This window comes from Topomyia yanbarensis, chromosome 2 (assembly GCF_030247195.1).
Source record: "Topomyia yanbarensis strain Yona2022 chromosome 2, ASM3024719v1, whole genome shotgun sequence".
Lineage (NCBI taxonomy): Eukaryota > Metazoa > Arthropoda > Insecta > Diptera > Culicidae > Topomyia > Topomyia yanbarensis.
Genome location: NC_080671.1, coordinates 363,252,610 through 363,266,268, shown reverse-complemented (window position 1 = coordinate 363,266,268; position 13,659 = coordinate 363,252,610). Strand labels below are relative to the sequence as shown.

The window sequence follows — 13,659 nt, the reverse complement described above, 5'->3', positions numbered from 1 at the left end:
CATTTGAAAAGATTTTGACAACATTCGCCAAATCCAACGGTTGCAGTTAAATTTGAGATTGTCAAATAATAGCAGAACCTCTTCTCGCACTCATTTGCGATCTAACTATTTGATGGAAGGAATGAAAATTAGTTTACCCTACTCTTTTCGAAATTATGCTAAAACGTACGTACCTTCTTTCTAATAGTGTTCGATAAACATAAAATGAATTAAGCCGATTATTGCAAATGGAACTATGATAGAAAATTACATCAAATATGTGTAACAGGAAAACGTTTTTAAAGCCCTGGATTTTTTTTTGTTTTATCTCAAACAATCATTTTTCAAAGTACTAAAACGAGTCACTGAATAGTCAAAAGAGTCGCTTCATTCTAGTGAGTGAATCGGATACGGTCCACTCATCAAACTGAATCATTTTGCCCATCTCTAAACCGCACCTCGGTTAAAAAGTTTTGGTGTGATTGCATTAACCTTTCGTATTACATGAGAACAGAAAAATCTTAAATTTTACGATAATAAAGAAGCTTTATTAATAGTTTAATTTAATAGTGAAGAAAAACAAAAAGATAAGTTTTTAATGAGTCCATTAAAAAAACAACAATTTCTGATTCACTCCAGCTTATTATTCCAAAAAAATGTGCGGAACTCATCTCTAATTTGACGTCCCATTTTAACATTAACGTGATGGCAGGGTGCCGTTCTATTAGATTGGGTATTTCGTTGGAAGTTTTCAGCTTCCTGCATCACTCGTTCCACGCCTTCCTTATCAATTATCATATTATGTAAAATACATAATGCCTTTACAATATCTTCTGCTAGCTCAACATCAGTCTCAATTGGTTTCCATAGAATACGCCATTTCGCATTTATGGAACCGAAGGCACATTCAATGCATTTTCTGCCACGAGAGAGTCTAGTATTATAATATTCCGATTCTGTACTGCAATCTCTACGTGCGTAGGGTCGCAAAAGATTTTGAAGAAGAGGATATGCTTCGTCTGCGAGGAAAACATATGGCATAACTATGTTTGTACCTGGTAGATTCCTATCAGGTGGAAGATCCAAATTTCCTTTTCTCAATAATTGGAATAGGTTTGAAGCGTTGAATGTCCCTCCATCGCTCTGCTTGCCGTATCCTCCAACTTCTATAGCAATGAATTTACATCTAGCGTCCGCTACACCTTGCAACACAATGGAGAAAAACTTTTTATAATTATAGAACATTGTTCCAGAGTGTGGTGGACATTGAATGCGTATATGCTTTCCATCGATACTCCCTGCACAGTTGGGGAAATTCCACAGTTCCCAATAATCTTGCGCAATGCTTCTGAATAAAAGCTGCGTTGGTTTCGGCATATGAATTGGTTGCAGCTCCTCCCAAAGAGCGCGACAAGTTTCCTTCACGATATCTCCGATTGTAGATCTTCCAACTCTAAATGAATATGATAATGCCGCAAAAGAGGTTCCGGTAGCAAGAAATCTAAAATACAACTTATATTTCTATTCTTTTGTTATGACACACAAAGAAAAACAAACTAAAATCACCCCCAAATGGGGATTATTGTTTCATTTCAACTTTGTAAGAAAGAATGGAAATGGTTTTTCTTACCTTATAGTTATAACTAATTTCTCGCACGGAGTTATCGGAGTTTTAATAAAGTTTGTCCACATTTTCATTAATTTCCGATCAACTATGTCCAGTATATAATCGAATGTAGGGATCGTCATTCGCAAATAGTTATAAAATTTGTCAGGATGCTCCCGTAGTTGGGGGTACAAATGATAAAATTCTCCGTGTTTCCTTCGGTCTTGATTGATCGGGTGGATACCGTACTTTTTCTTTTTTCCAAAAATATAATCGCGAATACTATTTGTTGCAAAATAATCTTCGTCGGAGGAATCCATGCCGAAACCGCAAAATAGTTACACCGACGTTTGTTTGTTTACCCCGCATTGGCTCGCACGCGTCTCATCGCGTTCGCATTCGCAAGCACCGCATCGCGCGTCGCATTGGCCCGCGTCGCGTTGAGCGCCGCATCGCGTTCCGCTCGCACTCTGGCGTCACCCTAAAAGGGTTCGTCGCGGTGCGGATGTGGGCGGTAAATGGATTGTCCGCACCGCAACCGCAAAAAATAAATAAAACCGCACCGCTTACCGCAACCGCACTTTATTTACCGCACCGGGCGGTAATGCGGTAAATGCGGTAAAATTTTTATATTTTTAAAAATAGTGTTGAAAAATTGTTCATTTGTGTAGCCATATATAATAAACCGTTATTCTTATTCACACGAAATTTAACTTTAAGAGACTCCTCAGAATGTAATGTTTATGAAAAAAAATCAACTTTGGCATTTACTATTAATAAAATTCCGTACATTTTAAGGCAAACATTATACATTCAAAAACGTTCTACTGCAGTAATAGGAAAACTTTTAGCAAACCTCCAGTTAATTGAAAAATGTGGAATAAAAATGTAATAAGAAATGAAGTTGCATATTTTTTTCTCTAAATTTTCATATTTTCAATGTTTTTGACATATGAAAATGAAATGGATAATTTTCACATTTACGTAGTAAACCACCTTCCATTCTTAAAGGAATTTCACCAAAAAAAATTTAAAGTAGAAATACCAGTACTTCTATATAGTAGCGCATATATTCCAATACAGTGAAATAAAAACATATTGTATTTCATTAATAAGAACGACGCCATATTTGACAAAAAAAATTGCCTATATATCACATCTAATCAGGAGTGCGGTCTCAACCGGCAAAGAATTATTGAACATTAGAAAAACTGCAAAAAAATGTATGATTTGTAGCATACAGCATAAATGATTTTTAAAAATAGGGGGTTTTACGGACAAAATATCCCAAAACTCTAACTTCCGCATTCTTCAAGAAACAGATGTATTATCATTTAAAAACTAAGATTGCTCCCTTTAAAAATAAATGAAGTGTAATTTTCTAAAGGCTAGTTCGAAAGTTCTAGAATTTAATATATTTTCCTCTAATATTTTGCCAAAGAGCCAATGGCAAAAACTTCAATTGAAGTGAACGGGAGTCAAACTATGTGGTATTTGGCAACAAAAGCTCCAAAAAAGCTACAAAATAGTCTTGACTGAAAAATATTAGGACTTAATTTGGTAAAAATTATAGTAAATTTGAATGGAAGTTCGCGAAAAAAAGTTATGTAGCATACTTTTTGAGAAAGAGTCCAATAAAATTGACTGCAGAAAAATTCCCATTGAATTTACACAGCAATCAAAGAAGATAGAAATACAATGTTGATGAACGAATGATAGAATAGTCATCCTAATTTGGACCTCCTTATTTTGGACGCTTTCATACATTTGTATCATTTACAGCCAATTACTCCAAATTCGTTTGGTTTGATGAAGATAATTATATTCTTTGGGTTGTGATTAAGTCCCAGCATAATTAGTTCATCTCTAATTCCTCTAAATTAGTCAAAATTCACAGTTGAAAAATTGATATCGAAAACGATTCATAATTCCACGATTTCCAACAGAAATCGAAAGAAGTGATGCACTTTTAAATTGGATTTAAGAGTAAAAATTTATTGTTTTAAATGATCCAATAATTTTGTCTTTATTTGGATCTTGCATTTTATGTATTTGAAATGGTTAGTTTGTGAATTTATACCTAAAAGTATAAAATAACTAGTCCAAAATATGTCGTAAAATAATAGCGTCAAAATATTTCGGACACAGCTAAATTTTCTTTCATTATAGCAGTCTGTTTATCAATTTAGAATAATTAAAATTATCACGCTATCATTTTTTTTGCGGTGTAGTTGCGGTAAAACCGCGCTGTAAAAGCTCTTTCCCGCACCGCATCTGCGGGAAAAAGTGTCTCACCGCACCGCAGATTTTGAGATGCGGATGCGGTAAATACCGCGCGATTGCGGTAATTACTGCAACCGCGATGAACCCTAACGACAATCCCAACGCTTTCTCCGCGCTCGCGATGACTATGCGTATGGCATCCACCGTCGATATCCCTTTCCGGAACTTACTTTGCGATAATCCGTTCTCACTTTCAGCGCAGTTCGTCAGCTTGTTAAGGGTGACACTTCGCAGAAGTTTAGCAAGAGTATCCAGCAGGCATATAGGTTGCTGGATCTCCTGGTGGCTTTCTTGGTTTTGGCCTGGTTTTGGATCTTCTTGGATGTGTGTCTTTTTTTTACAATGGAGAAGACCTTTACGTCCTAGCCCAGTACACGTGCTATTGGTAGGGTCCAATCTACCGCACGGGGTGCACTGGGGGCGTGTCGGGCTCGAATGGTGACGCTGCCATTAATACCGACTAAACTCCATTGGGCTCCGCCATTGTTCCTCCCAGGAACTACCTCTCGGTATTACTTCTGGGGGGATGGCTGTACTTAATGTACTCATTCACTCTCACTCACGCGTTCATACGTCCTGTATGAGGCTTACTTGGGTGCTCTCTCTATCGCACCTTGATTCACTCTCAAACACTCCCACATGAGGCTGACTTTTGTGCTCACCTTTTTCGTTCCTTGCGAGGCTGACTTGTGTGCTCACCTTACTCATTCCTTGCTAGGCTTACTTTTGTGCTCGCCCCACCCATACCATGTGAGGCTGACTTGGGTGCTCACCCTATCACCTGATTCACTCTCAATCGTGCCACTCTATTGTACCTCTGTCACTCCCCCTGGCATCCCATGTGGGACATTTTTCTTAGGTCCCACTTCTGACATACCATGTGAGACTGACTTGGATGCTCACCCTTTCACTCCTCTGCCACGCCATGAGGCATCGATAGCCTAGTCCCAACATACTACGCTACGACCCTCCCGTCTTGGCATGAGGCAGTCCACTTATACGCCTATACACTCACTCTTCTGTCTTGCTTCGGGGTGGCTGGGTTTACCCCTTACGCGGTTGCCAGTCGCTGCGCCAAATCTGCCTCGGCATGAACAGACCATTCACTCCCTTTTTTGCGCTTGGCCTTTTTTCGCTCCAGATAACCAAGCACTAGTTAGCCGTGCCCGTCGTCTGTTGCTCGGTTCGCCAGATTACCTGTAGCCTACAGGCAATCTGGATGGTAGCAGCCGAGACTGCGTTCCACTTCTCTACCGATTGACACATCCGCTGAATAAGGATATCAGGGGTTGTGTCCCAGCCACAGACGTCAAGCATTGCTCTTCTTTCGACGTCGAACCGATGACATACGAACAGTATGTGTTCGGCAGTTTCGTCTACACCTGGGTAGTCCGGGCAGACTGGGACCTCCGCGTGCCCGACCCTGTGGAGGTACTGTCGGAAACAACCATGGCCTGATAGGAATTGTGTCAGGTGGAAGTGAACTTCCCCATGGGGTCTTCCCACCCAGCTCGATATGCTAGGTATCAGCCGGTGGGTCCCCCTACCTTTCGAGGAGTTGTCCCACTCACGCTGCCATCTGGCGACCGAGGTCACCCTGGTGCGCTCGCGGGCTCCCTTATTTCCACGTAGCTCGAAGCACTCCTCATCTTCCCGAATGACCAGCCCGACTGGCATCATGCTCGCTATCACGCAGGATGCATCGTGTGATACCGTGCGGTAGGCAGATATCACTCTGAGGCACATCACGCGGTAGGTGCTCTCCAGTTTCTGTAGGTAACTGGTTACCCTCAGTGCTCTTGACCATGATGGGCCGCCGTACCTGAGGATAGATACGGCAACGCCTGCCAGTAACCTACGTCTACTGGCGCACACCTTTGAGCTGTTGGACATCATTCTCGATAGAGCCGCAACATCAGTCGACGCTCTCTTGCATGTATAGTCGACATGGCTGCCGAAGGTCAGCTTGTCGTCTATAATGACTCCGAGAGACTTCAGACTTCGCTGTGAAGTGATCGCGACTTTTCCCACATGGATAACTGCATTGTAAACGACCCAATGGGTCACGCGCCTCATCGAGACGACCAGAACTAAAAAACCCATCAACTTAACGATCATGACAGGAGACCCACCGTGTACTCGATCGCGCTGGTATGAAACGACAACCAGTAGAAGAAAGCCAATCCGCGTGTGCTGAAGATTATATTCTAAAAAGTTTACTCGATTTATAAAATATAAAGATTTATTTGAAATTGTATTTAAAACACAGTTTATACGCTGCAATTTGCAAGTCGCGTTAAATGTGTTAACTCGTTAAGCAGTTGTGATCATTATCGGTGATAGAAATTCACATTTAACAATCTGTAACTAATTCGAGGTTAGTTTCCCACTAAACTGCTTTTGTATAACTCCATAAAATTAGCAAAATTTCATATTGTAGCTAACGGAACCTAATTCACGCACTTCACAGTCACGATTAGGTCACTAGTGACGCTGCTGAAGGTAATATCATTGAAACTTAATACTAAAAATACTAGGATTAATGCAATATAATATCGCAGAATTGACACGAAGTCACAATTACGTTGCGAACGCAAATATAGGAGGAATAGAAGAGGAATAAATACTAAACGTAAGTTATGCGTACTGAATTGTATATAACATATGCTTATAACATATCATTGTCATCCTAGGAAGTTTTTATTATTCATTGTGAATAAATAATTATTCGGAAATTATTTGATCCCCTCATTGCGAAGCAACAATATAAAAACTTCGTTTACCTGGTACTAGCAGCCAGCCGCAATGCCAAGGAAATCATCATCTCAGAACAGCGGGAAACAGAAGATACTCCAGTTTACTCATTGCAAGGCTTGCAATAAAGAGGATAATAGTCGCATGGTACAATGCGACATATGTGACGAGTGGCTGCACTTTGAGTGTGTTGGGGTTACTCAAGACATCGAGCATCATGATTGGGTCTGTCCTTATTGTGTAGCAGCAATGAAAGCACAACGGAATATATCGAGTGATGCCGGACGCAATCCAACGCTCAACTCTGTGCCGCTGTATATACCTACGTCGTCAGCACCACCTCGATCATTATCAGCAGCCATCGACGGATTATCTCTAACAACTGCTGCTGTGGCACCCGGTGATATCGTTCCGTTCTCTACTCACGTTGTACCAACTTTATACACTCTACCCTATCCGATAAACCCGCTGTATACGTCATGTACAGCACAAACCGTCGGACAAGCTAACACGTTTGTCTCGTTTGCAGCACGAGTACCAGTGAATGCTCCTATGATAGCACCTAGTGCATTCGGGCCACCTTACCATGCTGGCATCGGTCTGTCGGCTGGACTCATCCCTAGAGGTTCCATGGTACAACCTAAACCGTTGAGAGTCAGTATACGAAACGAGAACACGTCATGTACACAAGGCACATCACAAGCAACTGCCGAACGTTGTTCAGACCAATCAAGTAAATCCACTAACACAGCAACAACCTCGAGACAGAAACGTCTACAACTTGAATTGCAGAAGTTGGACGAGGAACGCGAACTTCATAAACAAGAAGAGGCAAGACGACGCGAATATCACCGTAAACGTTTTGAACTACTGATGGCGCTCGAAGGAGCCAATGAGGAGTCATCGAATGCTAGTATAGAAGAAGCAGGGTGCATGAGTAAAGTCGAGGAATGGCTTTCTATGCAGGAGCATGCAGGGAAAATGCAGACTGCAGGCACGCAAAACTTACCTCCACCATATTCTTATCAAAGGTCAATGATCCCTCATTTATCGGCGCAAGAGCTTGGCGAAGCTCAAGTCGGGTCATCGGGGCAACAAAGGAACCAACAAGCTGCAGGAAATCAACGACGGACACCCACTACCCACAATGCCCCTGAATTTATACCAATGTTGGGCTCCACGCCTAGACAACACCTCATCACACATGCTCGGCAAGATGAAGGAATAATTCTAACTCGGAGTCAGATTGCCGCCCGTCAAGCCGTTTCTAGAGAGCTGCCCAGCTTTAAAGGCTCCCTGGAAGAGTGGCCTCTCTTCTACTCAACCTTTAATACAACCACTAGCATGTGCGGATATACTCCCGAAGAAAATCTCATTCGTTTGCAGAAATGCCTCAAGGGGAAGGCTTATGAGTCAGTCAAGTGTAGGCTAATGCACCCGTCCAATGTTCCTGGGATAATATCTACATTAAAAATGCTGTATGGGAATCCGGAAGGCATCATTCACAATCTTATAGCGAAGATACAAACAGCTCAACCTCCGAGGACCGATAAGCTGGATAGTTTGATAGAATTTGCTCTAGCAGTACAAAACTTGTGTGCAACTGCAGAGGCATGCCAACTTCCTCATACAACGTGGCACTGCAAACGTGGCAAAACTACCGCCATCGATTAAGCTTGAATGGGCCAAACATCGTCGAACGATTCCTAGCGTTAATTTAGTTGCATTTTCAGCGTGGCTATATGACTTGGCAGAAACCATATCACCTATCGCCCCGGTTAGTAGTGGGGAGTGTAGGTATCAAAAAGGCTCCCGCCTATTGCAATGTTCATTCTGAGTTAGAAGATGATATATCGACGTTACCAATGAATTTACATCAATCGAATCAGCAGGGCACGATAAAGGAATGTCCAATTTGTAAGGAAAATTGCTCGTCTGTAGATAAATGCCAACGCTTTGCCGAGCTCGGTTATAACTCTCGATGGGCCGCCATAAAGGAGTTTGGACTCTGTAGGAGGTGTTTGAAGAGACATAAGGGTTTCTGTAAATCGCAACATCTTTGCGGGAAAAACGGATGCACGTTCAAGCACCATCAACTTCTGCATGACAACCGTCGCGGTATTGATAGCTCCGGTGATCCCGAGAGATTGAGTAATGCACAAAACTCAGCTGTTCATGATTGCAATACACACCACAACTTTGCACAGAATTTCCTGTTTCGGGTTGTTCCCGTAATGCTATATGGTACAAAGAAGGCGATCCAAACGTACGCCTTCCTAGACGATGGGTCAAAAATAACCCTGATGGATGCCGCCCTGGCTACAGAATTGAATTTAGAAGGCAAGTCAGAGCCGTTAATGTTAAAATGGACTGGCGATGAATGCAGATTCGAGGAGGAATCGAAAATGTTGAATCTAGAGATTTCAGGAACTGAAACCTATCATAAAAGGTACCGCCTTCAAAAGGTACGAACAGTATCGAAGCTGTCGCTGTTCCACCAATCCCTTCAAATAGAAGACCTGGCTGAGCGGTACAGTCATCTGCGAGGAATTCCAGTGACATCATACCAAAACGTGCAACCGAAAATCCTCATCGGTGTTGACAATGCAAATATGGGGTTTGCATTGAAAGGAAGAGAAGGCAAGCTTCAGGAGCCGATTGCCACCAAAACTCGTCTTGGCTGGATAGTCCATGGAGGCACCGGATCACCAGAAGGGGAACTTGCAGGCCATCATGACTTCAGATGTCCGAATACGGATGATTTGCTACAACAAGCTGTCCGGGAATATTTTTCGACAGAAAGTTTTGGTATAAGTGTTCCAGATAGGATCTTTGTATCTCAAGAGGATGAGAGAGCGCAGAATATTCTTCAATCAATAAAAAAAAGTCAACTGGTCATTACGAAACTGGACTTCTTTGGAGATATGACAACGTACGTCTACCAAATAATCAACCGCAAGCAATGCAGCGTCTCCTTTGTCTGGAATCTAAATTGCGCAAGCAACCCGAGCTCGATATGGTTATGAGAATGCAGATAGCTGACTATATTAAAAAGGGCTACATTCGAAAGCTCACGGAAGCAGAATTGAAACAACCTCATAACCGCATATGGTACCTTCCCATATTTCCGGTCCTTAATCATAATAAACCCGGAAAGGTTAGAATAGTATGGGACGCAGCAGCAAAATCCCATGGCATATCCCTGAACTCACTACTCTTGAAAGGCCCCGACAAACTCGTGTCTCTCAATTACGTTTTGTATAAGTTTCGAGAGAACCGCATAGCAATTTGTGGAGACATTCGCGAGATGTTTCATCAGATTCTCATCTCCAAGACCGATCAAAACTGTCAAAGATTTCTGTGGAGAGAAAACCCGACTGACGAGGAGCCGAGCGTTTATGTGATGCAAGTTATGACGTTTGGCGCTTGTTGTTCTCCAAGCTGCGCACAATTCGTTAAAAATCTTAATGCTAAACATCATTCCATCGATTTTCCTAGAGCGGCTCACGCAATCCTTTATGAACACTATGTGGACGATATGTTGGCAAGCGTAGAGACTGAAGAAGAAGCTATCCAATTAGCCCAGGATGTTCGCCACGTGCACGCTCAGGCGGGATTTGAAATGCGCAACTGACTCTCCCACCGTACTGCAGTGCATGAAAGGGACAGAGGAGAAAAGTCTCAACATTGGAGCTGACATGACGACTGAAAAGGTTTTGGGCATGTGGTGGTGCACTTTGACGGATACCTTCACCTACAAATTGTCACGAAATCAAAACGAAGATCTGCTACTGGGCCGACGAAAACCCACGAAAAGAGAAGTCCTGCGTATGTTAATGTCAATTTTTGACCCGCTGGGCTTAATTTCACACATTCTGATTTTTCTGAAGGTGCTATTACAAGAAGTGTGGCGGTCGTCTATTGAAATGGACGATATAATACCGGAAAAACTCCAAGGGAAGTGGGAACAATGGCCCGAAATCCTGCCAGAAGTTCAAAACATTAGAATACCCCGTTGTTATCGATCGGTAACGCCCCTTAATCCGGAAACTACTGTGCAACTTCACACCTTCGTGGACGCGAGCGAGTCAGGGTACGCTTGTGATGTGTATCTTCGCTTCCAGAACCTAGACAGCATTGAATGCTCAATCGTTGGGGCAAAGTCCCGTGTTGCCCCACTAAAGTTTCTTTCAATACCCAGACTGGAACTTCAAGCTGCCGTAATTGGAGCCAGACTAGCAAACTCAATTACACAATCACTTTCGTTGAAAATAGATCAACACATTTTTTGGTCCGATTCAAGAGACGTACTCTACTGTATACGATCAGATCACCGACGGTACTCCCAGTTTGTCGCATTTCGGGTTAGCGAAATCCTTGAAACGACTGGTATCGATAGTTGGCGATGGTTGCCATCCAAAGAAAACGTGGCTGATGAGGCAACGAAGTGGCAAAGACGGCCAACCTTGGAGAGTAATAGTAGGTGGTTTAGTGCTCCGGGGTTCTTGTGGCAGATGAATGGACACTGGCCCTCAGAACCCTTAGCTGCTCATTCGACAGAAGAAGAACTTCGGCCAAATCTATTCTACCACGAAATGGCATCAGAATCACCCATACGGTTCGAACGGTTTTTCCGATGGAAGCATTTACTTCGTGTGACAGCGATGGTATGGAGATTCGTGGCTAATACTAGGTGCAAAGGTACATCACAACGCACCACAGGTCCTTTGTCTAGAGAACAACTACAACATGCAGAAAGATGCTTATACAAACTGGTGCAGCAGGATTCGTTCGCAAAAGAAATACAAGTACTTTCTAGCAGTAATGATGACGCAAAATTGGTTCCAAAATCTAGCTCGATTTATCGTGAAAATCCATATCTCGACGACCAAGGAGTAGTTAGACGGCGTGGAAGAACTAATCTATGCACATATGCAACCACCGATGCAAAAAATCTTGTAATCCTTCCTAAGACTCATCACGTTACGAGGCTAATCGTCCAAGATTATCATGTGCGTTATCACCATCGAAACCACGAGACGATCGTTAATGAGGTACGCCAAAGGTACTACATCCCTAAACTTAGAGTAGTTTACCGAAGAGTCAGATCCGAGTGTCAACTTTGTAAAAATCGTAACGCCGTACCACATGCTCCTCGGATGGCAGAACTTCCTTCTGTCCGATTAGCAGCATTTGAAAGACCCTTTTCATATGTCGGTGTCGATTACTTTGGACCCTTGTCAGTAGTTGTAGGCAGAAGAACGGAAAAGCATTGGGGAGTACTCATAACGTGTTTAACGATACGAGCCATACATCTCGAAATAGCACATTCCCTAAGTACGGATTCATGCGTGATGGCACTGAGAAATTTCATGGCTAGACGAGGAGTACCGAATCGAATCTACAGTGACCGCGGTACCAATTTTAAAGCGGCCAGCAAGGAGTTAAAAGCTATGCTAAAGGACTTGGATCAAGACAAAATGATACGAGAAATAGTAAGCCCTCAAATGGAATGGACATTCCTACCACCAGCGTCCCCCCATATGGGTGGATCGTGGGAGCGACTTATCCAAACTGTAAAAATTAATCTCGACCACATTAAGCCAGAACGTAATTTAACCGACGAAATCCTCAGCAACACCTTGATAAAAATTGAAAACATCGTAAATTCACGACCCCTCACATACGTTCCTCTAGATGACCCAGACGCCCCCGTTTTAACTCCGAATCACTTCATCTTGGGATCATCTAGTGGATTCAGACCAGCAACCCTACTGGGCGACAGGTGTATGAATTTGAAGCGGTCTTGGCGATGCTCACAGGTTGAAGCGAATTTGTTCTGGAAACGCTGGGTACGCGACTACTTACCAGAAATTTCTAAACAAACGAAATGGTATAAAGACGTAAAGCCAATCGGAATCGGCGACATCGTCGTTATTGTTGATTCCCAGCTTCCCAGGAATTGCTGGCCTAAAGGTCGAATTATTGCAGTCAACATTAGCAGAGATGGACGAGTAAGGTCAGCAACAGTTCAAACAGCAAAGGGTATTTACGAAAGTCCGGCAGTCAAATTGGCAGTCCTAGATGTTCGGCGCGAATTAGTAGTAAACCAATTGCAAGCAGATGGCGTACGAGGGGGAGTGTAAACGACCCCTCATCGAGACGACCAGAACTAAAAAACCCATCAACTTAACGATCATGACAGGAGACCCACCGTGTACTCGATCGCGCTGGTATGAAACGACAATCAGTAGAAGAAAGCCAATCCGCGTGTGCTGAAGATTATATTCTAAAAAGTTTACTCGATTTATAAAATATAAAGATTTATTTGAAATCGTATTTAAAACACAGTTTATACGCTGCAATTTGCAAGTCGCGTTAAATGTATTAACTCGTTAAGCAGTTGTGATCATTATCGGTGATAGAAATTCACATTTAACAATCTGTAACTAATTCGAGGTTAGTTTCCCACTAAACTGCTTTTGTATAACTCCATAAAATTAGCAAAATTTCATATTGTAGCTAACGGAACCTAATTCACGCACTTCACAGTCACGATTAGGTCACTAGTGACGCTGCTGAAGGTAATATCATTGAAACTTAATACTAAAAATACTAGGATTAATGCAATATAATATCGCAGAATTGACACGAAGTCACAAATACGTTGCGAACGCAAATATAGGAGAATACTAAATACTAAACGTAAGTTATGCGTACTGAATTGTATATAGCATATGCTTATAACATATCATTGTCATCCTAGGAAGTTTTTATTATTCATTGTGAATAAATAATTATTCGGAAATTATTTGATCCCCTCATTGCGAAGCAACATGCATGTTGTGCCGACTTGCGGTTGTTGACGATAACTACCTCCGTCTTATGATGAGCGAGCTCCAGGCCTCTCGCTCATCCATTCCTCCACCGTGCTGATCGCGTGTTCTGCGGTTAGTTCTACCTCAGGAATTGACTCCCCGTAGACCTCCAAGGTTACGTTGTAGGCAAAGCCGACGATCTTGACCCCAGGAGGGAAC

General features: G+C 42.5%; 2 protein-coding genes across 2 annotated transcripts; one reads left to right on the top strand and one right to left on the bottom strand.

The window, feature by feature from the left end:
* Nucleotides 1-595: 595 nt before the first annotated feature.
* Nucleotides 596-2,071, bottom strand: LOC131684423 (uncharacterized). The gene is made up of 2 exons (XM_058967280.1): nucleotides 1,610-2,071; nucleotides 596-1,480 (listed from the first exon to the last, which is right to left on the bottom strand). The coding sequence occupies exons 1-2, from the start codon at nucleotides 1,903-1,905 to the stop codon at nucleotides 610-612; spliced, it is 1,167 nt and encodes a 388-aa protein (XP_058823263.1). The 5' UTR covers nucleotides 1,906-2,071; the 3' UTR covers nucleotides 596-609.
* An 8,249-nt stretch (nucleotides 2,072-10,320) lies between these two features.
* LOC131680718 (uncharacterized) lies at nucleotides 10,321-12,768 on the top strand. Its single transcript, XM_058961426.1, has one exon. The coding sequence runs from the start codon at nucleotides 10,321-10,323 to the stop codon at nucleotides 12,766-12,768; it is 2,448 nt and encodes an 815-aa protein (XP_058817409.1).
* Nucleotides 12,769-13,659: the final 891 nt, after the last annotated feature.